Source organism: Muntiacus reevesi, chromosome 2 (assembly GCF_963930625.1).
Source record: "Muntiacus reevesi chromosome 2, mMunRee1.1, whole genome shotgun sequence".
Classification (NCBI taxonomy): Eukaryota; Metazoa; Chordata; class Mammalia; order Artiodactyla; family Cervidae; genus Muntiacus; species Muntiacus reevesi.
Genome location: NC_089250.1, coordinates 109,292,706 through 109,320,559, shown reverse-complemented (window position 1 = coordinate 109,320,559; position 27,854 = coordinate 109,292,706). Strand labels below are relative to the sequence as shown.

The 27,854-nt window shown below is 34.1% G+C and overlaps 1 protein-coding gene across 4 annotated transcripts in view; it reads right to left on the bottom strand.

Moving 5' to 3' along the window:
• ADK (adenosine kinase) overlaps positions 1–27,854 on the bottom strand; it is a 536,060-nt gene that overhangs the window by 366,087 nt on the left and 142,119 nt on the right. For all 4 annotated transcript variants that reach the window (XM_065922664.1, XM_065922661.1, XM_065922663.1 and 1 more), the window contains one exon: positions 23–101. In XM_065922664.1, the coding sequence (XP_065778736.1) occupies positions 23–101 (79 nt within the window). The remainder of the gene's footprint in view (positions 1–22; positions 102–27,854) is intronic.

Sequence of the window (27,854 nt, the reverse complement as noted above, 5' to 3'; positions counted from 1 at the left end):
ACCTTTAAAATAATTAACCAACCTGGGCCACTTTAATTGAATTCTGGGTAGAGCCACCAGCATGATATTCAACTTTGAATTTTTTTACAAGTTCATCAAACCTAGAAGGAAATCACAGTAGAAAAAAGTTAGCATTTGTCAGCTGTCACAATGCAATTTTTTCTGATTAGAAGCTCATTAAATTACACTTAGTGAAATTTTTGAATTACATAATAATGTTAAATAAATGAATTAAAATGCTATATGAAAAACAACTTTGCTAAATTTCCATACTTAACAAATTGTTTTCCACAAGTGTACAATTATGAGAGTTTAAAATACATAGGGTGACCATAATTAGACATTAAGTACAAGGTAAAAATAAAAATTTATAAGTTATTAAATATTTATAAGCAATGAATATTTTCCTACTTTAAACGTGGAACTCTAGAATTCTTACAAATGTATGTCCTAATAAGTTCAAAAATTTTAAATATCATAAGGGCTACTGTTTTATACCTTAAAGAATTACAAAACTACATGGAGTTGCATGATTCTTAGGAAAGTTGCTTGGTGTCAGTTTCTGCATCTGCTAAATAGAGAGGCAGAGAGAGATGATCTAAAGCTTTCATACTTCATTGCTTTGGCATCTGATAAAGGAAGATATATATACTAATTACCCATAGTACTTTTCATACAAGGTGATGCATGTAAATCCCTAGTATTACACTCTGTCAAAGGGCTAAGTAAACTGATTAAAATGTCTCAAATTACATGGAGTTTAATAATCTAGATGACAAGTCAATATTCCCTACTACACATCTCTAACATGTTGGATGCTGTGGGAGATAACCAAAGGGCACAGGCATAAACTTTATTTTAAAGCATTTATATGCTTTGGAGGGACAAGGATGAGTATGCATGAAAAAAGAGAAAATTTAAAAATATCAAGTTATCCACAAACAAAATGTATGCAATACAGAAAGCAAGGGTTACAGAAGATCAAAGAAGAGAGACTGGGATGTGAACACAGTAAAAAGATACCAGTCTTAGAGCTATTTTTAAAACTTTAAAATTTTAAGCTCAGAAGGAGGTTTTTTACTCAAATGAACCCTTTCACAAAACTTCAAAATACAAAAAGGGATAAATACAGAAATGGTTATACTAGGAATAAGGAAAACAGAGTAACTATACCCACTTCTATACTTCCAATTGCCTTCAAATCCCATATATAAAACCCTGAGATGCCAATAAACACAATTAGCAAGGCTCAAACTGTTGACAAGGTGGCTTGGTGGTAAAGAATCCACCCGACAATGCAGGAGACACAGGAAACGTGTGTTCGACCCCTGGGTGAAGAAGATCCTATGGGGTAGGAAATGGCAACTCACTCCAGTATTCTAGCCTGGGAAATTCCATGGATAGAAGAGGCTGGCAGTTGCAGGAGTCAGACACGACGGAGCACACACTAGAAAGTTTTGACAACAGTATCTGTATACCATTAAAAAGAACTTACAAAAAAATGATCTTAAAGACCTAGATAACCACGATAGTGTGCTCACTCACCTAGAGCCAGACATCCTGGAGTACCAAGTCAAGTAGGCCTTAGGAAGAATCATTACAAACAAAACTAGTGGAGGTGACAGAATTCCAGCTGAGCTATTTCAATTCCTAAAAGATGATGGTGTGAAAGTGCTGCACTCAAAATGCCAGCAAATTTGGAAAACTCCGCAATGGCCACAGGACTGGAAAAGGTCAGTTTTCATTCCAATCCCAAAGAAAGGCAATGCCAAAGAATATCCAAAAAACTGTACAATTACACTCATCTCACACAGCAAAGTAATGCTCAAAATTCTCCAAGCGAAGCGTCAACAGTATGTGAACCGAGAACTTCCATATGTTCAAGCTGGATTTAGAAAAGGTAGAGGAACCAGATATCAATTGCCAACATCCATTGGATCATAGAAAACCCAAGGGAATTCCAGAAAAATATCTACTTCTGCTTCACTGACTACGGTCAAGTCTTTGACTCTGTGGATGACAACAAACTGTGGAAAATTCTTAGAGATGGGAATACCTGACCACTTGACCTGCCTCCTGACTTCCCTGGTGGCTCAGATGGTAAACCATTTGCCTACAATGCAGGATACCTGGGTTCAATCCCTGGGTCGGGGAGGTCCTCTGGAGAAGGAAATGGCAACCCACTCCAGTACTCTTGCCTGGAAAATCCCATGGATGGAAGAGCCTCATAGGCTACAGTCCATGGGGTCACAAAGAGTCGGACATGACTGAGCAACTTCACCTTACCTTACCTTTTTGACCTGCCTCCTGAGAAATCTGTATGCAGGCCAAGAAGCAAGAGTTAGAGCTGGACATGGAACAACAGAGTGGTTCCAAATCGGGAAAGGAGTACGTCAAGGCTGTATAGTGTCACTTTATTTATTTAACTTATGTGCAGAGTTCATCATGTGAAATGCCAGCTGGATGAAGTACAAGCTGAAATAAAGATTGCAGAGAGAAATATAAGTAACCTCAGATATGCAGATAACACCACCCTTGTGGGAGAAAGTGAAGAGAAACTAAAGAACCTCTTGATGAAAGTGAAAGAGGAGAGTGAAAAACCTGGCTTGAAACTCAACATTCAAAAAACGAAGATCATGGCATCCGGTCCCATCACTTCATGGCCAATAGATGGGGAGACAATGCAAACAGTGAGAGACTTTATTTTTGGGGACTCCAAATGCACAGCAAGTGGTGACTGCAGCCATGAAGTTAAAAGACGCTTGCTCTGAGAAGAAAAGTTATGACCAACCTAGACAGCATATTAAAAGCAGAGACATCACTTTAAAGACATAAGTCAATCTAGTCAAAGCTATGGTTTTTTCAGTAGTCATGTATGGATGAGAGAGTTGGACCATAAAGAAGACTGAGCACCAAAGAATTAATGCTTTTGAACTGTGGTGTTGGAGAAGACTCTTGAGGGTCCCTTGGACTGCAAGGAGATCAAACCAGTCAATCCTAAAGGAAATCAACCCTGAATATTCATTGGAAGGACTGATGCTGAAGGTTAAGCTCCAATATTCAGCCACCTGATGCAAAGAACCAACTCACTGGAAAAGACCCTGATGCTGGTAAGATTGAAGGCAGGAGGAGAAGGGGAAGTCAAAGGATGAGATGGTTGGATGGCATCACCGACTCAATGGACATAAGTTTGAGCAAGTTCCGGGAGTCAGTAATGGACAGGGAAGCCTGGCGTGCTGTAGTCCACAGGGTCGCAAAGAGGCGGACATGACTGAGCAACTGAACTGAATAGAATAATACTCATCTAATACAGGAGAGAAGAAAAAGTACACAGTCCCAGATGCAGATATATGGGAGTTGTGGTAGTCTAGGAAATGTTCTAATTACTTTCTAAGCTATGTATCAGCTAAGAGTGATACTGGAGATTGGAAGAGAAAGGAAGAATGAGTGGACAAAATAAACATTAAGTGATTAATTGCTCTACCTGTTTGAGGTCATTCCACTTTCAAAAGCCAATTTCTCAAAAAAGATATGTCCCTTTATCAGAACCTTTGAATGTAACCTTATTTGGGAAAAAAAAAAAAAGTGGGGGGTCTTGCAGGAGGTAAGATTTGGGGATCTTCAGGAAGCAAAATCCTCCCTCCTGAATTACCCAGCTAAGTCTTGGATCCCAATGCCAGGTCTTCTTATAATGGACAAAAGAGAAGACAGAGGTGAAGGTGGAGACAGAGATTGAACATATGTGGCCAAAAGCCAAGGAAGCCACGGAATGCCAACATCCATCAAAAGTTAGAAGAGACAAAGATTCTCCACTAGGTTCTTCAGAAGGAGTGCAACTATGCTAACACCTTCATTTCAGACTTCTGCTTCCCAAGAACTTTAAAAGAACAAATTTCTGTTGAAGGCCATCCCAGTTTGTTGCTGCTACAGCAACACTATCCTTTCTCACTTTCTCAAGAATCTTTCCTTAAGTTATGTCTTATCTGCTCCATCATTAATTTCTTCCTCCCAACAACAAAGGATCAAACAGATATTTTAGTAATAACTGGTGGGTAGATTTAGTACAGATACTAAAATTACAGTAAACCAACGACATACTGTACTGTTTACTTTGTTTTTGTTATCAATTCTCCCAGCACCATCCAATAGAACTCTGTTAATAGTGGAAAGTTCTGTATCTATGCATCCAGTCTGACAGCTACTAGCTGGCTACTCAATGCTTGGAAGGTAGACAGTGTGACTGACGTTTTATTTTAAATAAAAATTTAAATTTCATTTAATTTTATTAACTTATACTTGAACATCTATAGCCTCAAGGCTAGCAGCTACCTTCGAGACTATTATGGTTTAAAAAGAACACTAGCTTTTCAAGATGCTCTAGAGAAAAAGGATTACAAGACCAAATAAGCATAGGAAATTGTGTATTCTATTCTCATCTTGAAGATTCATATTGTATATCAGCATATTAAAAGCACTGAGATATCTGAAACAAAGAAATATGTTTTATTTGTTAAACATATAGAATCTTAGAACCCTCTGAGGTTCTAGGGTTAGGTTCCATAGCTAACATTTATGTAATATTTACTATATGCCAGAAGCTACTATTTTAAATATTCTACCAAATCACTTTTTAAAATGCTCAATACAAGTTTATAACATGGGTACTACTATTATCTCTTATTTTTTTCAATTTCTTTTCAACAAATACCTACATACTACAGTATGCAGTATTCCAAATTTCAGTCTGATAAATCCTGATGAATTCTGATAGATGACAAGGTAGGTCCATTTCAAAAACATTTAATTTTTAATTTTGATTTTTTACTGTGTGTATGCAATGATTCTACTAAATAGTTAAACATTCTTCAATGTTGTAGACTTATACTACTGACATTTTCCATATATTTCAATTGAGAAATATTAAGTAACCAAAATATATGCACAATATAACCCAAGAAAATTACAATATGTATGTGTATACTGCAAGCAAAATTACCCAATATACGTGTGTACTAAAAAGGACCTGGAAGCTTACAACCAAGGTGTTAACAGTGGTTTACTTCAAAGTAGAAACAATTACAGATCTTATATACTTTTTTTGATTGTGCAAAAAGCATAGAAACTGTTTGTAATAAAAACATTTAAAAATCTACTTCATCTTATAATGGAAGAAAATAGCAGTTTTTCCATACAACTATACAAATAGAACTATATAAAAATCAAAACACAGAGCAGAGAAGTGAGTGGTTTTGAATGAAAGCGGCAGGGAAAGAGTAACGTCTGAAGTGAAATTTGACAGATATGGGAGAAAAAATATTCATGGCTAAGGATAAAAGAAAACTCTAACATATTCAGGGAAATAAGTTATCCACAGACTAAAATGTAGGTAAAAATGAAAGTATTAAAAACTGACAAAAGCGAACTCTGCCAGACTAATAAACTTCAATACTATTCAGTAGGCAACTAGGAATTATTAAAATCTATTTACTCATAGTGTGAAAGGTAGATTTTATTTTTACATGATAATAGCACTCCTCCAAGAACAAGGTAGATTAAAGGGAGGCAGACTGGGACTTCCCCAGGGATCCACTGGCTAAGACTCCACACTCCCAATGCAGGGGGCCTAGATTCAATCCCTGGCTCAGGGAACTAGATCCCACACACCACAACTGCACAGCCAAATAAATAAATAAAAGTATTTTTTAAAAAGAGTGAAGAGGGAAGATCACATCTTTTGAGGGAAGAAAAAAAAAGAACGGTGAGAGAGGGAGAAAGAGAGAGAGGCAGATCGCAAGCCTTTGTAAAAGTTCATCCTTAAAGTCAGATGCTGAGCCAAGAGGCTAGAGGAAAGTGATCAACCTAAGGAATCATTCCCGAAGTTGAAGACATCGCATGTGATAAATAACTGGAAGTTAAAGATGTGTCAGAGGAAAAACAATACTGAGACTTCTACTTTGGATTACCAGTTGGATGGTGTTAAGAAAGGAAATAAAAGAAAGAAGAAAAATCATACGGAAAAAAGGGAACTCCTAAGTAGGCGATTATCAAACCTAGAAAGATTTCTGTTTAGGGAACTAACTACACTGAGGAAAAATTTATTTTCTTTAATCTCTTGCATGGATTGGGCACATTTCCTCTACACAATTTTCTAGCTGATACAAAATCTCCTGATTTTATATGAATGTTCCACATTGTCTGTGACAAAACTATAAATGCACTCACTTGAAAATGCCAGGAAAAGAAGGACTGTCTATCTTTAATGAAAGAACAAAAAAGTTAAACTAAAATATTAATAAGCCTCAAAACCACAATTCAAACTTTACAGGGATATAATCAATTATATAAAAATCCTAAACATTTTCTAGGTTATTTAGAGATAACAGAGTTTATGATACCTTTACATTTGATGGAGAAACAATATATTTCAGAATGTGATTTTTTTCCCTATATGGAGCGATGTGTCTATTTTTGTACTTTATAGATACATTCTTTTTCCTTTCTTTGAGCTTCTTTGAATGGAGTGAGTGTATCAAACACCTCAGTAAAAAACAGAATTGAAATAACAGCTGATCCATTTCATAATGAAAGTATTTTCATTAAAGAAAATTTTAAATAAAAATTAATGTCACTGGGATATAATTCAGAATTTCTCAAAGATTAACCTTATGGAAAAAAGAAGAATGCAATATACCATATACTGCTAAAGAATTTTAATACTTGTGTATAGTATTAAGCTGATGGTATACAGGAGAACTTAAATTTTAAGTAACACTCTCACCTCTCATATCACATATTATTAAATACTTCATAAATATGCTATCTATACCGATATATATGTTTTGTTATTGAGAAGAAAAGTAAAAAAACAATAGAGTAGAGAAGTCTTCAAACACTAACATGGCAGGCAGAGATGTGACTAAATACTAGTCTTTTAATCCTGGTTTAATATTAAACCATACCTCAGAGTGGTAATATGCACAGAAAAGTTATCATAAGAAAATGATCAACCATGAAAATTTTAAGTCTATTAAAAGAAAACACAGACTTCTGATAAAAAATAATACTGATGATCATAAGCATGTTACTAGCAGGAGCAAAGAGTTTCTAATTTTCGAACAGCTGGGCAATGACTAAATGACCAAAGTAAACACAGTCAACTAAACATAATTCATCCTTTAGCAGAAAAGCTCTTTTGGCACTGAGGTCAAGCCAAGTATTAATGGAAAAGAATGTAGGAGAGTATACTACAAAGAGATTCACCTTTTCAAAAACAGTGATTACTATATTAACTACAACATGGCTGGCAGAGCTGCCAAGATTGCCCTGAGAAATATCAATAACCTCACATATGCAGATGACACCACCCTTATGGCAGAAAGTGAAGAGGAACTAAAGAGCCTTTTGATGAAGGTGAAAGAGAAGAGTGGAAAAAGTTGCCTCAAAGCTCAACATTCAAAAAAAGAAGATCATGGCACCCAGTCCCATTACTTCATGGCAAATAGATGGGGAAACAATAGAAACAGTGAGAGACTTTATTTTCTTGGGCTCCGAAATCACTGCAGTGGTTGACTGAAGTCATGAAATTAAAAGACACTTGCTCCTTGGAAGAAAAGCTGTGACCAACTTAGACAGCATATTAAAAAGCAGAGACATTACTTAGCCAACAAAAGTCCATCTAGTCAAAGATATGGTTTTTCCAGTAGTCACACATGGATGTGAGAGTTAGACCATAAAGAAAGCTGAGCATTGAACAATTGATGCTTTTCAACTGTGGTGTTGGAGAAGACTCTTGAAAGTCCCTTGGACTGCAAGGAGATCCAACCAGTCCATCCTAAAGGAGATCAGTCCTGGGTGTTTATTGTTAAGGACTGATCTGAAGCTGAAACTCCAATACTTTGGCCACCTGATGCAATGAGCCAACTCATTAGAAAAGACCCTGATTTGGGGAAAGATTGAAGGCAGGAGGAGAAGGGAATAACAGAGGATGAGATGGCTAGATGGCATCACTAACTCAATGGACATAACGTTGAGAAAGCTCTGGAAGATGATGAAGGACAGGAAAGCCTGGCATGCTATAGTCCGTGGGATCACGAAGAGTCAGAAATAACTGAGTGACTGAAAAACAACAACTACAACATGGTCAGATAAGACTATGGAGAAGTCAGTAACTGAAAAGTTTAATGGAAGAGAATCATGGTGCTACCTTGAAGACAGTATCTAGATTGTACTGCTTATTATTGTAGTAAACTGTTCATTTCTTAAAATTTCCAACTAGTATCCACTTTACAAAGTTGGAATGAGAAACAAACACTAAATGATTTTTCAGTGAGTTTTAAGAAATAAACACAAGCAGAGTCTAACTCAGAAAACTTAGCACTCAAGAATAAAGAATAGCGACCACACGAAAGTAAAGAAAATCAAGAGTGTAAAGGTTAAGGAGAATAGTATTTGTCGGAGGATGATAATAAAACAATGTATATATACTATACCTCAGAAAAAACAATCATAAGACTCTTCATTCCACTGACAGTGATTCACACATAAGGATATGAATGATAAACTAAGTTTTACCCCTTACAATCTGGGACTCAAATATAATCTAGTTCAAATTTTTAAGATTCAAAGAAAGTTTTAGAATGTAGGGCATTTTTAATTCCTGTCTTTACCCAGTTTTTAGGTTAAGAAATTTCTTTCAAATAAACCTCTTTTTTAACCCTAAATAAATTACTCAACCAGCAAAGTAAATTGGTAAGACAAATGGCAAAGACATAAATGTGAGACTTTTAAAGAAAAACTTTAGAAATATAAACTTATTTCCTGACATTCCTGAAAAAAGTGATTTACCAATCTAGATATTTTTCATATGACATAACATTAATTCATGACAAGTTTGGAGACCTATACTCAGTCTGAATATGTCATTGTGAGGCCAGTGACTAAGGATGCTAAAGCGTGTTTAGCATTTCTGACTTAAACATTAACTGACCTACCATTTCAAAGATAAAGTTGTTGTTATAAAAATACTCTTCAACATTTATTATAAATATTAACTCTGAGAAGTATATACTTTTCAGGATTGACTGCATCTGCTCTTGAACTCTGTTCTCCACATCTTTCCCTTCTTTTTCATAGGCTCTTTAAGGTCCTCCACCCTCCAACCTTTTTCTCCAGAGGTAAAGATATACAGGAGCACTTAAGCACTCTCTCTATTGGAACATGATGTTTCTTCCAGTATTTATTAGAAACTTAAATTCTTAGTATGATTTGTCTCCTAGAAATTCTGAATTGCAGGTTATGTGATTCTACTTATGTGCCTCGTTTTAAGAAGAATGAGGAAATTCACTTTCATTATCCTCAAGTTCAGCTAAATGATTTTTGATTAATTTCTCTAGTAAGTGGCAGACTCAGGACTAGGAGATCCATCCAAAAATTAAGAAAACACTAAAATCATATAAAGTAAAAATAAGATAATTTAGAATAAAATACCTTATTGGTTTGAAACTAAGAACAGAAAAACTACACATTAACATTTAAGGAGCTATTTCTGTAATTTAATTTCTTCTCTCCTGTTGTGTTTTTTTTTTTTTTCCTTATCATTCTTTTTATTTTTATGACTCTTTAGAATGATTTTCTGCATGCATCTTGAAATCACGAGGAAAATTTCATGGTTATACCCTATAACTTAGGACCAATCATTCTTAAACCTCCTTTAAAAAGTTCTTGTAAGTAAAATAAAAGAAATATCAACAGGAAAGTGTCCACAAAACCATCTTTTATAATTTCTAGTTCTATCTTAGGGCAATTGCTTCCCACTTTCACAGCAGCTAAAGTCTCTTTTATGTCAGTCTTGGAAGGAAAAAGAGAGAAAGCTCAGAAGATAAAGAAGACCTCACATTGTGCTAACATCACAACATAGAAACCAAACATGAAAAATTTCGAAAACTTCATAAAGAAGATATATGAAGGATAAGACACATGTAAAATCTTTACAGTGAAACTCAAAATATTTAACTTCCTTAAGAAAGCATTCATAACTGCCAAGTAGGGTTCTGATGAAGTTCTTTTCCTAAACTTCTCATCTAAACAAATAATAAATGAAAAAACATCAGTAATTCTAAACAGGTTATACTTATTAAGACCAAATGTTAATAGAATAACACACTGGGGAAAAATCCATAGGCCAATAGAAAGATTCAAAGCTTTGAAATCTTTTACCACAAATGTTTAGTGAGGTTCAAAAAAATTCACTTAAATGTCAGTTTGATAAAAGCCAAAAGAACATTTCCCACATGTGTTTATATTTAAGCATATTTTTAAAAGATGGAAAAAGTAACAGTCATTCAAAACCAGGGTTAAGCTATTAGCTCATGAGGATCGTAATTTAAAGGTATTTCTCTAACCTCTAATTTTATTTTCCTTGATAAGAAAGCAGTTTTAAGCATGCATTGCTTAGATAAGTCTTTATTCAATTCTAAAATGTTTTCAATTCTAAAAGTTTTAATTATTCCCATTTATAACTCTGAAGATGAATGAAGATGTCTGCATGTGAAATAACTGTTGAAAAGTACTTTGTATATATATAAATGTAGATGATTAAGATAAAATGAATTATTCCTAAATACAGATGCACAGCATACACATTAAGTATCCCCTCCTTATAAAAACACACAAGAAAACTTCACTAAACCAATGTACAAGTTTCATTAAATAGTAAAACTGTTTGACATTTACTTTTAAACTATACAAGAAAAAGTCATATATAAGAAAAAGAGAAATACTGTAAGATAGTGTTTCTCAAAATAAGACAAACATTCTCCTGATAAACTTAAAGAGTGTCACCCATATGTCCACAGAAAGTTCCAAAACACAAATTACACTTTTTCACTCCACTACTGCTTTGTTATTTCTATCACAGAATACATGTTGTAATGGGGCCTTAGTTTCTTTAATACAAACACTCCATAAACATATGTAACAGATATGGATACGGACAGTATTTAAGCAACAAATTAATCATTTTTCTCTATCCAACTATAAAAAATATCATTTATCAGAAACACTCAAACATTCAGATTTCTTATCAAAACATAACACATAGACATTTTGATTCTGAGTCATAAAAAGCATTTCTACTGACAACAGCTAGTAAAGTCATACATATTATAAATCATTAAAGGTACAAGAGATCTTTGGGAGCAACAATCACCAAATGAATAAATTTCTAGGGAGGTGAGAACTGTTCAAAGAGTTGGCCAGAACCAGCAGTTGTTTGTCTGACCTGTCCAAATTGGTACTCACCAGCTTTAGGCTAGAGAGACAAAATTTGACAATTCAGGAACCACCAAACATATAGCTGGTTTGTCCCATAACACATTTGCTGAATTCTGAAAATGAAATGCAAACTAAGGAGGTTAACCAAAATCACCCGAAAACCAGATAGTTTGCCCAGGCTGGCAGTGCTTACAAAACAAAGGCCAGGAGCAAAGGAACTAAAAATATGTTAGGCAACAAATGAACTCCATAGGAAGAGTGGAGAATAAAAACTAAAGAGAGACACTCTTCTACTGGGAAGCAGGAGAGGATATGTGCCTATCCTGGTTCTATCTTGAAGCTGAAAATTCAAACTGGGTTTAGCAGAACAATGGTATGAAGGTGGAAGGGAGGGGGGTTAAAAAAAGAGTTGGATAATTTTATTCATCACATGGTACTAAAGTGATAAAATTGGAAACTCAGCATCTAAAACAAAATGTCAGTTTCCTAATGTAAACTGGTACAGCCATTATAGAGAACAGCATGGAAGTTCCTGAAAAAACTCAAAATACAGTTACCATACAATACTACAATCCCATTCCTGGCATAATTCTGGAGAAAACTTTAATTCAAAAAGGTTATATATAATACACAATGGAATATTACACAGCCATGAAAATGAATCAAATAAGGTTATTTGCAGTAACATGGATATACCTAAAGATTATCATACTAAGTGAAGTACGCCAGATGGACAAATGTCATATGCTATTCTTTTATATGAAATCTTAAAAAAAAGATACAAATGAACTTATTTACAAAACAAATAGACTAACACACAGAAAACAAATTTATGGTTACCAAAAGGGAAAGGGGAGGGGGATAAATTAGGAGATTGGTATTATCATATACAAACTATTACATATAATATAGATAACTAACAAAAAGCCCTACTGTACAGCACAGGGAACTATACTCAACATTTTGTAATAAACTATAAGAGAAAAGAATTTGGGAAAGAATATATGTAGAAATCACTGCACTGCACAGATGAAACTAACCTAACATTGTAAATCAACTATACTCAAATTTTTTTAAATATATATATTTTAAATGTCAGTCTCCTACTTGAGATATTTGTCAAATTTTGAATGTGTACTGGGAAGAAAGTTAAAGAATTAAGCTAGAAACCTCTGAGAAAAGTTCTGGTAGACTGTTTCACAGTGGAGACAAGACCCCAGTGGTCTAAATTAAGGGTCTTAGAAAGTCAAGCTCTAGAAACAGAGACAAACAGTGTAGGCCAAATCTATTAAAACCAAAAATCAACTCTGACCTAGATTTAATTCTTAACTTTATTGAGGTTATCAGCTCTCCTTTCACTCCACATCCTCATAAACAAATGGGTGAACAATCTGGTAGAATATACAATCTGAAGGATCAACAGCTCTTATATAAAGTGAACAGCAAACAGTGAACAACTGATAATTTAACAATTAAAAATGAAAAAAAACAATAAAGAAGTTTCAAAATGATTTAAATACTGGAAATAAGAGACTTTATAGTAACTATAATATTTTCAAGGAATTAAAGGAAAGAATGCATAAACTAGAAACAGTGGAGAATTTAAGAGGATTAAAATTATAAAAAAGAGTAAACATTTAGAACTGAACAAGTTGATATATGTGAGTTTAAGAATTTATTGTTCAAATAACTATAAGTTTTAATATAAGTTCAAGCTGAGAATATTTTCTCTGTATCTTCCTATTACTTAGCCCAAGATAAGTCTGAGTCACAGAAGTCTAAGGCAGAACTGGGAAAATAAAGCCCCAGATCTCTGGCTAGGAGACCAGAAAAGAGAACTCCAGAAAACAAAAACTACGAGAACTCTTGAAGTATCTAGAAAAAAAAGAACAACTCAGCAAAGAAATAAAAGATATAAAGAAGATCAAATAAACATTCAATAAACTCACTAGATGGACTCAACAGAAAAATTAAAACCGTATACTTGAAGACCAATCAATACAGTCTGAACAATAGAGAGAAAAATGATTTTTTTTAAATGAGCAAATACTCAGATACCTATAAAATAATACTAAAAGATCTAGCATTTATGCTATCAGAGTATCAGAAGAAGAGAAAAATGCAGTGCAGAAAAAATTTTGAAGAAATAACACCTTAAAACTTCCCAAATTTGATTAAAGACACATTCTTATAGGCTTAAGAAGCTAAAAAAATCTGAAGAAATCTTTGCCTAGACAAATGAGAAGAACCCAGAGGGTGGAACCAGATGGAATATCAGTATTTAAAAGGAAAAGACTGAAAAGGAAGGAAGAAGCGGGGAGGGCAGATATCAATCTAGCATAGTTGAAATTCCTTACCAAGAACACAAAAGACAAATTTGATACCAATATGGTCAAACTATGATTTTACATAGCAAGTGATCAAGATAGGCAGATTGCTTAAGCAAAGCTCTGGTATAGACAGATCTGACTTTAATTTCATATTCATCTAATTGTCTGAGATGGGGCAAGTAATTTATATTCTCCGAGATTAAGTTTCCTCATGCGTAAAACATGGTATTAGAGACTGTTTTTGCATTCTGCAGTATTTAAGCATAGTGCCTGACAGATACTGGGTACACACACACACACACACACACCCACCAGAAAAAAAAAGAAGGGGGATAAGTGGATGGATGAGCTATAGAAAGATTAAAAGAGTCCTTTTGCTGCTGCTGGTGTTGAATTTTTAAGAAGGTACAGATTGCCAATATGTACACATTTTAACAAAATTAAGTTTTTCTTGAATATTTTTAGAAAGAACTTGACATTGATGGCAATTTTGCCTATGTCACATATACCTCCTAGACATGAGGTAGAAAATTAAGTCAAAAGAACTAAAACAAATAAGAATGATGAACACTGTTACAAGAGAAATTAAAGTATAAGACATAAACTTTAGGTTAATATTTAGATATGATGTCACCTGGTAAGAAAAAATTTGATGTAGAGATCAGATAAGGTGCTCCTACTTGCTTCCTTTACAACATGCCTAAGATGAGAAAAGTGTGTGTGTTTGTATGTAGTACACTACTGTACTACATTCATTAACCCCTTATTATCTTTCAATTAGTACAAATCATTGCCACTTTGCTGTGACGTGAGCAATACGCCACTGCCTTGAACACTGTAAGCACTCAATAAATGTTACCAACTATTTTTATAACTCTGGAGAAGTACTTTACTTGCTGATTTTGTAAAGAATATGCAATTTGACTATCCTCTAGAAAGAAAAAAAAAGAACTAAATGATTGACATCACTAAAAAAATTTAAATTCAAACTTCCCAACATTTTGGATAAACACTTGAAACAAAACATCCTCAATCTCTACTAAATGCTACAGCTATAAAAAATAAAAACTAACCATGTAACAGTGTTGACTGAAAAGCACAGACAACAGACAATATTTTTTACATGATTGTTAATGCAATTCCCAGTTTGATAATTACATTTTAAAGGAAGGAGGAAGGATTATAAAAATTTATCAGTAATAGAAGTTTTATCTTATGCATGTCTTTGCAGCAAAAGATGTTAAAACCAGTATGAAAAGTGTTTGGAGACTGAGGAGATGTTTTCTTTCATCTTCTGAGTACTACAAACAGAGATTCCAATAAAGAAAACCACAAGTTTGCTGAAGTTCAAAACATCTGGGGTATATCTTAAGATATTCATTTTAAGAGCTCCATGTTAAAGAACAGCCTGAAGGGTAGATGATAAATCTGCTCTAAAAGTGGAAGTGTGTTTTTAATCCCATTGAATACAAACAGACTTTTTAAAAAGAGAGAGAGAGAAAAGAAAAAAGAAACTATAATTTGGAAGCAAAGTACCAAGAGACAAAAATGCTCCATAAAAGTAAACTTTCAAAAAAACACTAGTGCTCAATTATCAAATACATAGGACTTAATTGTACAAGAATATACTAATTTTAGAGAGATCAACGACCAGAAAGTAACTATCAATAATCCTTTGTAATTGCTAACAAATATACTGGGTGAAGGGTTCAGATAACATATATTTCCTTTGGTCAAAGATGGAAACTCTCATGAGACAACAATAAACTCTCAGAAGATTACTGTAAGGAATAAATGGGTTAATTTCTATTAAAATCCTGACGGTGCATTTTTCTTTTGCATGAAGTTAAACTGTTAATGTAAAAGCCTATTTCATAAACAATTATTTACCAAAATATATATTATATAATGCATCAAGGCATGTTATATGGGATCCTAAAATACGTATTTCTCACAGAATTTAAAATAAAACTGTCCATGAAGCTTACTAACTTGAAAGTATTCATATTGTTTTTTAAGTCAACTGCCAAAAATAGATAAATAACGATAAAATAAAACACTGGACTCAGTACAACATAGAATAAAAATCCTTTTCAGTACATACTGAACTTCAGAAGTAAAAAATTTTGAAGACCCATCATCAGTCATTTGGAAGCAAAAGCAAACAAAAAAAGGTAAAGAAGGCAAAGCCTTGAATTTTAAAATTAGACAGCTACTACAGGAGGGTATTTGCTGCAAGATACTCTATAGGGCATCCTCTACTAACATAATCTACAGGTGAATTTCATTTCCAACACTTCAAAGATTGAAATTATATTAATAGGCAATAAACTGCCCCAACTTTGAACATTTTTAGTATTTTCTAAAGGCAAGAACTCTAAAATGAGTATAAAGGACAATCAATGCATAACTGGTTTCTAACTTGAAATATATTTTTCCTTCAGGAGGAGAGTGGGTTCAGAAAACTTTCTCTGTAGAGAGAAAAACACATAATAACAGTATTATTGAGGTAGTTATAAAATGAGAGAGAGAACGAATTTCCAAAAAAACTTTCGGCAATTCAAGTCTACTATTAGCAGTAGAACATAATTCTTTTGGGGGGAATAACATTTCATTTAATGGCTGTTCAAAATTACTGTTCACTATCATCAAAAATGATTGCAAATGTTCATCTGCTAACACTGATCTATAATGAGATTTTACATATTTCAACCTTGAAAATGTCTTTTCACACAGATATACTGCCAAATACCGATATCAATCCACAAGCATATGATTTTAATTGAGTATATTCATCACTTATAAGGCATTTATAGAATTCTATTGCAAAAGTCTCTTGATATTTGCCTTTTAGCATGTCACTATAGATCAATCACTTCTAACTCAAGGTTAGGTAGAGCCTCCTCAATCACACTGTTAGAAGATTCTGAAATAAGGAAGCTTCTTTGCACCTCCAACAAGGTCTGAAAAATACTGTTGGAACTACAGTTCCAGCCTGGAAAATATGTCTGCTGTCTGTGTGAATGAAGATATCACTCCTTGCTTTACCTTCTAACAGAATGTGACATATATAAAGCAAATTGACATTACTTTTGATTCAAGCTGCCTTGTGTGTGTGTGTGTGTGTTAGTTGCTCAGTCATGTCTGACTCTTGTGGACTACAGCCCGCCAGGCTCCTCTGTCCATGGAATTCTCCAGGCAAGAAAACTAGAGTGGGTTGACATTCTCTTCTCCAGGTCAAGCTGCCTTGAAAGTGAAAAGTGAAAGTGAAGTCGCTCAGTCATGTGCTACTCTTTGAGACCCCGTGGACCATAGCCTACCAGGCTCCTCCGTCCATGGGGTTCTTCAGGCAAGAATACTGGAGTGGGTTGCCATAGTTGCTGTCAAATGATTACGATGGTATAAGTTTCACATATAAGAGTTGGTTTGCCTCATAATTAGAAATATTATCAATTAAATCAGTAAGAAGCAATATGAAGATTGAAGCAAAAGGTAATGTTCAAGCCATTCAATATTCCAAGAGCAGTAAAAGGAGTGTGTCTAGAAAATTTTTAATTTTGACTGCAAGCTCAAGAAATGGCAATGATCAAACTTATGGGTGCTAGGTTATGTCAAACAGTTCAATTTCTGACGAAAACTAGAACCATTTCTTCATGAGATCAAATTAAGTTCACTATTTATATATCTGGTTCAATAATAAATGGAAGTTACAAATGTTTTCCACAATTCTGTAATCATAATAATAGAGACTAACCATAGGCTTTAAAAACTTAACATTTTCGCAAACTTTGTAAATCAGTCTACCTAACTTTTCTTCTGCTCCACATATATTTTTATCACCATGACTTGTAACATATCTTTAGATTCTACTTCAGACTACACTGAAATAGTGTTGTCAACTTCATTGAAAATAATCTTGCCTGAAGTTGTTCCACAAACACTTCTCAGGGAGACTAATTAATTCTTCAGTCACTTGAAACTCAGCATTGCCTCTTTAAATACACAACTGAACAGTATCAGCAAACATCTGTTGACTCATCAAGAGTCAGGAAAACCACTCAAAATCATTATCCTTTTCTTAATTTGACTACTGATGTTGCTACCAATGTCCTCAATTCTTAACTGAATTATTGTCATCAAAAGGCTAATAATCTTAAACAAATTTATTTTTTCTGAACTCATTTCTTTACTGCAATAGAACACAGTTTAATTAAATTAGCTCACCATTGGTAACTGGCTCTCTTTGCCTAGCTAACAAATGAGCCACTCCAAACCTTACTTTGAGAGCCAGCTCATTTTCACCTTTTTTATATTTGTGGGTAAAAAAATCTGCTATGATGAAATTTTTTAAAATTTCTGATGTTTATGAGAGTTGTTTCCTTCATTTGAAATACTGTAAGTGCTTAGGCTGGTAAGGGTAACATATATTATATGTTCTTTTAATAGAGCATAATAAACCCAATGTTTTATCATCTAATTTAATAAAATAATTCACAGTCCACACTCGCTTAAAACTTTAAGTTTCAAAATCCCCTTTTTTCTCCTTTTCTTGTTTTCTCATAATGGGATATGCAACAGTTATAAAAAAATAAAATAAAATGTTATGGTACAGCAATACGCATGATGCTTGAAACACTACTGAATCACAACTGCATCAACTGAGATGTACAGTGTACCAAGTAACAGTGTGAATGAAGCAATGAGAATGCCACATCGAATCTCGGCTGCAACTACTCAAGTCAGCCATAGTGGTGGGAAGGCAGCCACAGACAATACATAGATAAATGTTTATGATATCTTTTAATAAACTTTAATTATGGACATTAAAATTTGAACTCCATAAAAGTTTCCTGTCATATAATATTATACTCCCTCAGTCATTAAAAAATATAAAAACCATTCTTAGCTTACAGATTATACAAAAACAGGTGAAGGGAGAGGTGTGGTCCACAAGCTTTACAAATCCTTGCTTCAGAGAAATAATTTATTCAACTTGAGCTCAGTTCACTCTTCTGTAATATGAAAATTAAATAATGACTGTCCTATCCATCTACCACATTTGCAACTATGACCAGATTCTCAAACTGTAAAAGAAATGAATGTTAAATACTGTCTGTACAACATTCAATGTATTATGACAGGCAGCATGGAGCACATAAAGAGCATGTAACATGGTTCATATCATCTATTTTCAATGAATTTATAATATGAGTGAAAAATTACAATTTAACTAAAAGAAATACTGAATATCCTGTGTTAAATAAATACCGGATGAAGTCAATCAATTCCACAGACATAAAACAAACACTTAGCATTTACCTTACACAGGATACACAGCTAGGCAATTCAGGAATTCACTACGCACACACAAAACCCACACTTCACCCTCAAACTCTTTAACAAGATACATTTTTCAGCAAACAGTCTTTCACAGAGTTTGTTCCGTAACAACCAGCACCTTCAAACTATCTCTCTTCAGTGGTTTCACAGCTTTATATTGCAGAGCAACAACCTAATCTGTAGAATAAACATATACGAACAGATGTTTTCCAGGATTTCTTTTTTTTTTTTTTTTTGCTTTTGCAGGTAATATGAGAACAAATATACTTATGGATACATGAAAGTCAAAGGGCATTTAAAATTTTGATAAATAATATAAACTGTTCCTTTAAAAGGTTGTGGCAATTTATATCCCCACCATAGTATGCAAGTGCCTATTTCCCAAATCCTTGCCAATAAATTATGTAAGAATTATCACAATACATTTACTTTGAATTCCTCTTAGGAGAGAGGATGAACATCCTTTCATATGTTTAAATGCCACTGATATTAACTTTTCTGTCCATTATCTGTTCACAGACATTGCTCATTATTAATATGTAACTGTTGCTCTTTTCATGTTGACTTCTAGAAGCTCTTAACATATTAAAGAACTTGGACTTAGACTCTCATTCAATTGGCAATTATTTTGATCAGTTTGTGAATTGTCTTCTGACTTTGGGCAAACTTTTTGTCATATATTTTAAAAAATTATTTCTTATGGTCAAGTGTCCATTCTAGAATACAAAACAAACAAAAAACCTGCAAACTAAACCTGAAGAAAACAACAAACAGTAGAATAAGTAGATATAGAAAACAAGAGGAGAACAGCAAAGACAAAGCTGGCTCTTTGAAAAGGTGTATAAAACTGGTATACCCTCAGAAGTAACAAACAACCATTAGCAGAAATGCAAAAGGGTGTATTTTGTAATTCATAGATTACGCACAAATTAAGAGGTCACAGGAAGACATTATGAACAAGGGTTGTACAGACAACACATTTAACTATTTAGACAAAATGTATGAATACTTATAAATACAAAGCTTACCAAAGGTGGCATAAGAATAAATAGAAAAATATAAAAAGTCCTTTATCTATTTTTTTTCCTTTATCTATTTTTAAAGGAATATTCCCATAAAGAAAACTCCAAATTGAGACAGCATTATCACTGAATGCTACAGAACATTTAAGAATGAAATAACACAGAGAGTAATCAAAATCATAGAGCCAAAAAAGAAAAGAACACCAAAATAGAGTATCCACATTAAAATGAAGAACATTTATTCACAAAAAGATACCTTTAAAGAGTTAAAAGGCAAGTCTCAAAATCACAGAAGGCATTTGCCAACCAAAAAGGGCCATAACATAAATGTATACAAAATTCCTATGAATGAATCAAATATTATTAAACACCCAATGAAAACTGGGAAAAGACCTTAAACATGCAGTTCCCAAACAAGTATACACAAAAACAGTAAATAAACAAATAAGAAAATGCTCAACTTATTATTGATTATGGTCAAGGAAATACAATTAACACAGTAATGAAATACCACTACTTATACAACCCTCTGTCTAAAACAAAAGTTTTAAAGACTGAAAATAACAGTGGAAAAACTAGAATTCTCAGTCCTGCTGACGGAAATACAAAACTTTGGAAATCTTTTTGTCAGTATCTAGTAAAAATAAGACAAGAATACTCAGTGACCCAATGCTACATATAATTCCAAAAGAAATGTGTGCACATTAATGCTAGAAGATATATACAAGAATGTTCACCACTAGCATTATTTATAACAGAGCCAAACTAGAAACAACACAAATATTTATCAACAGTAGAATACAAAAGTAAATTGAGATTGATTTATACAGTGGAATAGCACATAGAAAAGAAAATGAATGAAGCAGTACTACCAGAATTGATGTGGGTAAATCACACAAAGATGAGCCAGAAAGGTATGAGAAAAAAACATACACACTGTATGATTCCATTTATTTAAAATTCAAAAACAGCAAAGCTAATCTCTGTGTTATGAGTCAGGACAGTGGATACTTTAAGGGAAGAAAGAGCCAGGACAGGGGTGCTTCTAGGCTGCTAGCCAAGTTCTATTTCTAGAACTGGATGGCAGTTAAACCAAGTATGTTTACTCAGATAATTCCTTTAGCTGGACACTTATGATGTGTACATTTTTCTATGTGTGTTATATTTCAATTCATAAAAAGTTAGCAAAAGAAGAATAAATGTTGAGTTTTGCAAATGCATTTTTAGCATCTATGGAAAAAAATATAAAATTTCTCCAAAAATCTACTAATATGGTTCATTAGTTTGGTTCACAAAAAAGACTGAAACCACAGTAAATTAAACAGGGGAATTTTAACATAAAGAATTAACCTGATAAAAGAGTAACTAAAAGATATAAGAATGCCCATATGGTATTTGAGGGGAAGGAAAAACATGTAAAGGATCAGACTTCATTTGACAAGGTGTGGTTCAGCCACCAGATAGCAGGGTTCATTGGTTTAGCTGGTCTGGAGCTGATGAGCAAATAATAGCAATCTCTGGGAGGCAGCTAGGGAAAAAGCGTGGTAAACCGTATTCAAAGATTCGCTAATTCTGAATGATCCTTTCATTTTAGAATAAACCCCACTTACACTGGTCTCTTTACCATCTGGATTACTAGGGAAGAACCTCCACTTGTGGTAGTCTATTGGTATGTAGTTGTATTCTGTTTATGTTGCTGTTAATTTATCATTTGGAGTTTCCCAGGTGACTCAGCGATAAAGAACCTACCTGCCAAGTAGGAGGTACAAATTCGATCCCTGGGTCAGGAAGATCCCCTGGAGGAGGAAATAGCAAACCGCTCCAGTATTTTTGAGAGGATAATCCCATGGACAGAGAAGCCTGATGGGCTACAGTCCATGGGATCACAAAGAGTCAGAGACAGCTTAGCAACTAAAATACCAATTTATCATTTATGGTTCTTTGTATAGAGAAAAGTATAAAAAATGTTTTTGTGTATTAATTCTATAAGCTCCTACCAACTTCAGTTCAGTTCAGTTGCTCAGTCATGTCCAACTCTTTGCAATCCCATGGACTGCAGCATGCCAGGCTTCCCTGTCCATCACCAACTACCAAAGTTTACTCAAACTCATGTCCATTGAGTCGGTGATGCCATCCAACCATCTCATCCACTGTCGTCCCCTTCTCCTCCTCCCTTCAATCTTCCCTAACATCAGGGGCTTTTCAAATGAGTCAGTTCTTCGCATCAGGTGGCCAAAGTATTGGAGCTGCAGCTCCAACATCAGTCCTTCCAATGAATATTCAGGACTGATTTCCTTTAGGATGGACCGGTTGGATACCCTTGTAGTCCAAGGGACTCTCAAGAGTCTACTTCAGCACCACAGTTGAAAAGCATCAATTCTTTGGCATTCAGCTTTCTTTATAGTCCAACTCTCACATCCACACATGACTACCAGAAAAACTATAGCCTTGACTAGATGGATCTTTGTTGGCAAAGTAATGTCTCTGCTTTTTAATATGCTATCTAGGTTGGTCATAACTTTCCTTCCAAGGAGCAAGTGTCTTTTAATTTCATGGCTGCAATCACCATCTGCAGTGATTTTTGGAGCCCCAAAAAATAAAAATCTGTCACTGCTTCCACTGTTTCCCCACCTATTTGTCATGAAGTGATGGGACCAGATGCCATGATCTTAGATTTCTGAATGTTGAGCATTAAGCCAACTTTTTCACTCTCCTCTTTCACTTTCATCAAGACACTCTTTAGTTCTTCACTTTCTGCCATAAGTGTGGTGTCATTGCATATCTGAGGTTATTGATATTTCTCCCAGCAATCTTGATTCCAGCTTGTGCTTCCTCCAGCCCAGCGTTTCTCAGGATGTACTCTGCATATAAGTGAAATAAGCAGGGTGACAATATAAAGCCTTGACGTACTCCTTTCCTGATTTGGAACCAGTCTGTTGTTCCATGTCCAGTTCTAACTGTTGCTTCCTGATCTGCATACAGATTTCTCAGGAGGCAGGTCAGGTGGTCTGGTATGCCCATCTCTTTCAGAATTTTCCACTGTTTGTTGTGATCCACACAGTCAAAGGCTTTGGAATAGTCAATAAAGCAGAAGTAGATGTTTTTCTGGAACTCTTGCTTTTTTGATGATACAGCGGATATTGGCAATTTGATCTCTGGTTCCTCTGCCTTTTCTAAATCCAGTTTGAACATCTGGAAGTTCACAGTTCACATACTGTTGAAGCCTGGCTTGAAGAATTTTGAGCATTACTTTACTAGTATATGAGATGAATGCAATTGTGTGGTAGTTTGAACATTCTTTGGCATTGCCTTTCTTGGGGATTGGAATGAAAACTGACCTTTTCCAGTCCTGTGGCCACTGCTAAATTTTCCAAATTTGCTGGCATATTGAGTGTAGTACTTTCACAGAATCATCTCTTAGGATTTGAAATAGCTCAACTGAAATTCCATCACCTCCACTAAGTAAATTCCTACCAAGTAAATGTTTTTAAAATATTTGTTTGTTGGTACTTTTTGTTTTACAAAAATAGAGTCATTTCACCTAAAAATTATAGTTTCCTTTCTTTTTGATTTCTATACCTTATTTTTTATCAGAGCATCATGATCTGATAATGTTTTTAAAAATTCAACTCATCTGCCCTGCGAAGAATATAATGAAAGTTGAAAGGGTAGAAAAAGCAAGACTGATAGAGGCTACTACAATAACCAAGGCAAAGAATGATGGTGGCATAAAGCAAGGGACATAAGACAATAGTGGTATCAATGGTTAAAAAGTAACTAGACTCAGGATGTATTTCAAAGTGGTCCAATAAGATTTAAGAAGGATTGGATATGTGCCATCAGAAAAAGAAAAGAATTAAGAATAACGCAGCCCGAAAAACCAGGATAAAGTTGTCATAAAGTGAAAAAAAAAGAAGGCTATAGGTGGAACAGGTTTTGGAGAAAGATTAAGTAAGAGTTCGATATTGGATATGTTGAGTTTAGGATATGAGCTATGCCACAAGACATTCTACTTCACTGCAAAGAAATAATCCATGAGATCCACAAAAAAGTATAGAGACTTTACAGCAGTTGTCATCTTTCCAGTTTCTTTTCAGACAGAAACTGTCCTATAGCTTGACTGCCATGTACAGGGTTGTACATATCAAGAACCAAAATGTAGGCTTTACTAAGGCAGAACCAAAAGATAAGCTCTTCTTTATCCCATGCTATCTCCTTTCAATCATGCAAGAAAAGTCATGAACAACAAAATATTACACAGATGAGAAAATTAAAGTATGCAAATATTGTGACAAGTATAACATAAAGGTAACCAAAATTAGAACTGGTATCTTCCATATCCTTTGCTACTCTCTCAAAGAGTTTCTAATATTGCAAAGCTGTCATACTAAACCAAATATAAGGTAACAAAGAAAACTGCAAAAATTTAGCACATTATCAAAAATCCTAGTGATCCTTTTTTCAGAAATAAAGAAACATACCTTAAAAATTCATGTGGGATCTTAAGTGAACCCAGACAGCCAAAACAATCTTGAAGAGAACAAAGAAAAAGGACTCATATTTCCTGATTTCAAAACTTCCTACAAAGCTACAATAATCGAATAGTGTGAACTGGCTTAAAGACAGAAATATAGGCCAATGGAATACAATAAACAGTCCGGAAATGAATTCTTACATATATGGTCAAATGATTTTTGACAAGGGTGCCTACATCATTTAATGAACAAAAGAACAGTCTTTTCAACCAAATGTGCTAGGAAAACTGGATATCTACATGCAACACAATGAAGTTGGATGTTCATCTAACTCTACATATATATGTTATTAACTCAAAATTGATCAAAGACCTAAATTTAAGAACTAAAACTGTGAACTCTTAGAAGAAAATGCAGGGCAAAACTTTCATGATAGTGGATTAGGCAATGACTTCTTGGATATGACACTGAAAGACCAGGCAACAACAACAAAAAATAGAATTCGTGAAAATGAAAAACTTTTGTGCATCAAAAGAAAATATCAACAGAAGAAAAAGACAACCCACAAAATGGGAAGAAATACTTGCAACTCATATACCTGACAAAGGATTAAGATCTAGAATTTATACAGAACTCCTAAAATGGAAAACCAAACAGCATGATTCAAAAATGGGCAAAGGACCTGAATAAATGCTTCTCAAAAAAAAAAAAAAGACTAAAAAGCACAAGAAAAAGATGCTCAACATCACTATCATTAGATAAACGCAAATCAGAATTATACTACCTCAAACTTAATATTAAAATAACTATTAGGAAATATTACTATTATTATTATGAAAGATACTATCAAAAAAAGAAAATAAATAGCCAGAACATGGAAGCAACCTAGATGTCCATCTGCAGATGAATGGATAAGGAAGCTGTGGTTCATATACACCATGGAATATTACTCAGCCATTAAAAAGAATTCATTTGAATCAGTTCTAATGAGATGGATGAAACTGGAGCCCATTATGCAGAGTGAAGTAAGCCAGAAAGATAAAGAACATCACAGCATACTAACACATATATATGGAATTTAGAAAGATGGTAATGATAACCCTATATGCAAAACAGAAAAAGAGACACAGAAGTACAGAACAGACTTTTGAACTCTGTGGGAGAAAGTGAGGGAGGGATGTTTCGAAAGAACAGCATGTATATTATCTATGGTGAAATAGATCACCAGCCCAGGAGGGATGCATGAGACAAGTGCTCGGGCCTGGTGCACTGGGAGGACCCAGAGGAGTCGGGTGGAGAGGTAGGTGGGAGGGGGGATCGGGATGGGGAATACGTGTAACTCTATGGCTGACTCATATCAATGTATGAAAAAACCCACTGAAATGTTGTGAAGTAATTAGCCTCCAACTAATTAAAAAAATAAATAAATAAAAAAGAAAATAATAACTGTTTGACCAGAACAGGGAGAAGTTGGAGCCCTTGTATACTTGTTGGTGGGAATGTAAAATGGTTCAGCCACTGTGGAAAAAAGTATAAGGATTCCACAAAAAATAAATTACAGAATTACAGCAGAATTACAATATGATTCATCAACTCTAGTTCTGGGTATGTATTTTTTGTTCTGTCTTTATGACCAAAACAACTGATACCAAAGAGACATTTGCACATCCATTTTCATAGCAGCATTATTTATAATAGCTAAAATGTGGAATTAATTCATGTGTCCATCAATAGATAATGCATAAGCAAAATGTGAAATATAAGCATAATGGACTATCACTCAGGTTTTAAAAGGAAAGAATTCTGATACATACTACAATATAATTAAATCTCAAGAACAAGAAAGAAGCCAGTCATAAAAAAAAACATATATTGTATAATTCCATTTCTATGAGGTACTTAGAGGTAATCAAAACCATAGAGTCAGAAAGTAGAATGGTCATTGCCAGAGGCTAGGGAAAGGGAAAAACAGGAGTTATTGTTTAATGGGCATAGAGACTCAATTTTATAAGATGAAATGAGATGGATGGTGGTAATGAATGAACAACTATATTCAATACAACTGTACACTTAAAAACGGCTAAGATGACAAATTTTATATTATATGCATTTTACCACAATTTTTAAATGTGGAAAAAATTAAGCAGATATAATATAAGAAGACTTGGAAAAAAATCAGTACATCAACAATCACAATAGTTCCCTCAATTACCAACAATTACTCAAGTTTGACCACTGTAGTATATCCTGTATATCAAAGAATTTCAGAGCTAATCTGGCTTCCTACGTGCCTGTAACTGATAATAATCTATATAATGCTTTGGTAAAAAGGAGAAGAAAAAAAAACACCTTTCTTTCTGTTATATGTAACATCAGGATTATTTTTTATTTTAATCAGCTGAAGATAATAATGAGCAAAATGCTTCTATATTCTTTAGCTTATATCTTACATATGGACAATAAACTGTATTACAAAACATTTTCCATTTTAAGTTTGTAATTTGGCAGAAAATCTCCCACAGCGTTTAACTCATTATTATTATTTGCTACAGACTCTTCCTAAAAGCAAGAGGCCGCCCATTTTCTCCAGATGACTCATTAACTAAAGGCAAAGTAGAATGAAGTGTTCCAACTTGAAATACCAACAGCTAAATATAACTTCTTCTACAACACTGGAAAATTCAGTGCCTCTCCTTAGTCTATAAGAGCAATCTTAAAGGGTCACCTTAACAAAACACATTTAGCACATTAGTTGATCAGAAAGAAGAAAGACCTGAAACAATGTAAAGTGTCTTTTTTAAAAAAGCATTCAGCAAAAATGGAGAACACACTGCAAATTACCAAAAAAAGAAAAGAAAAAGACATTCTTTAAGTGAAACAGTTAACCTCTTTCATAAAAGCACTTTTAACACCTCAGAATATGAATACTAATGCCACAAATACTAAAATTTATCGGCAAGTCCCTGGTGTAAATTCAAAGGCTTTTTCAGTTATTAAACAAATGAGACTTCAGTCATGGTTATTTCATTTGAAATTACTCTTCTGAGGACAAATAATGAAATACACCATAAATCTTACAAAACTATTAAACCAAATTCTTTTTCTGGATATTTGTTTTGCATACAAAATAAAAATGTAAAAACAGTATCTGCAATTACTAATCAACACTACTGATAACTTTTCAAACAAACAAGAAGGAAAGCTAGCAGAAGACCGTAACACACACAGTAAGTCAAACTAAAGTCTGACAAACCGAAGCAAAATCCTGAAGGTAACTCTTAGAGACAGAGAAAACTGAAGAAAGAAAAATCTGACAACTTTTCAGTCTGTAAATTTAGTCATTCCTAAGGCCCAACTTGTACCCATATACTTCTGTGTGTATGCAGTTTTAGCGACCTACGTTGCTAAGTTCCTTT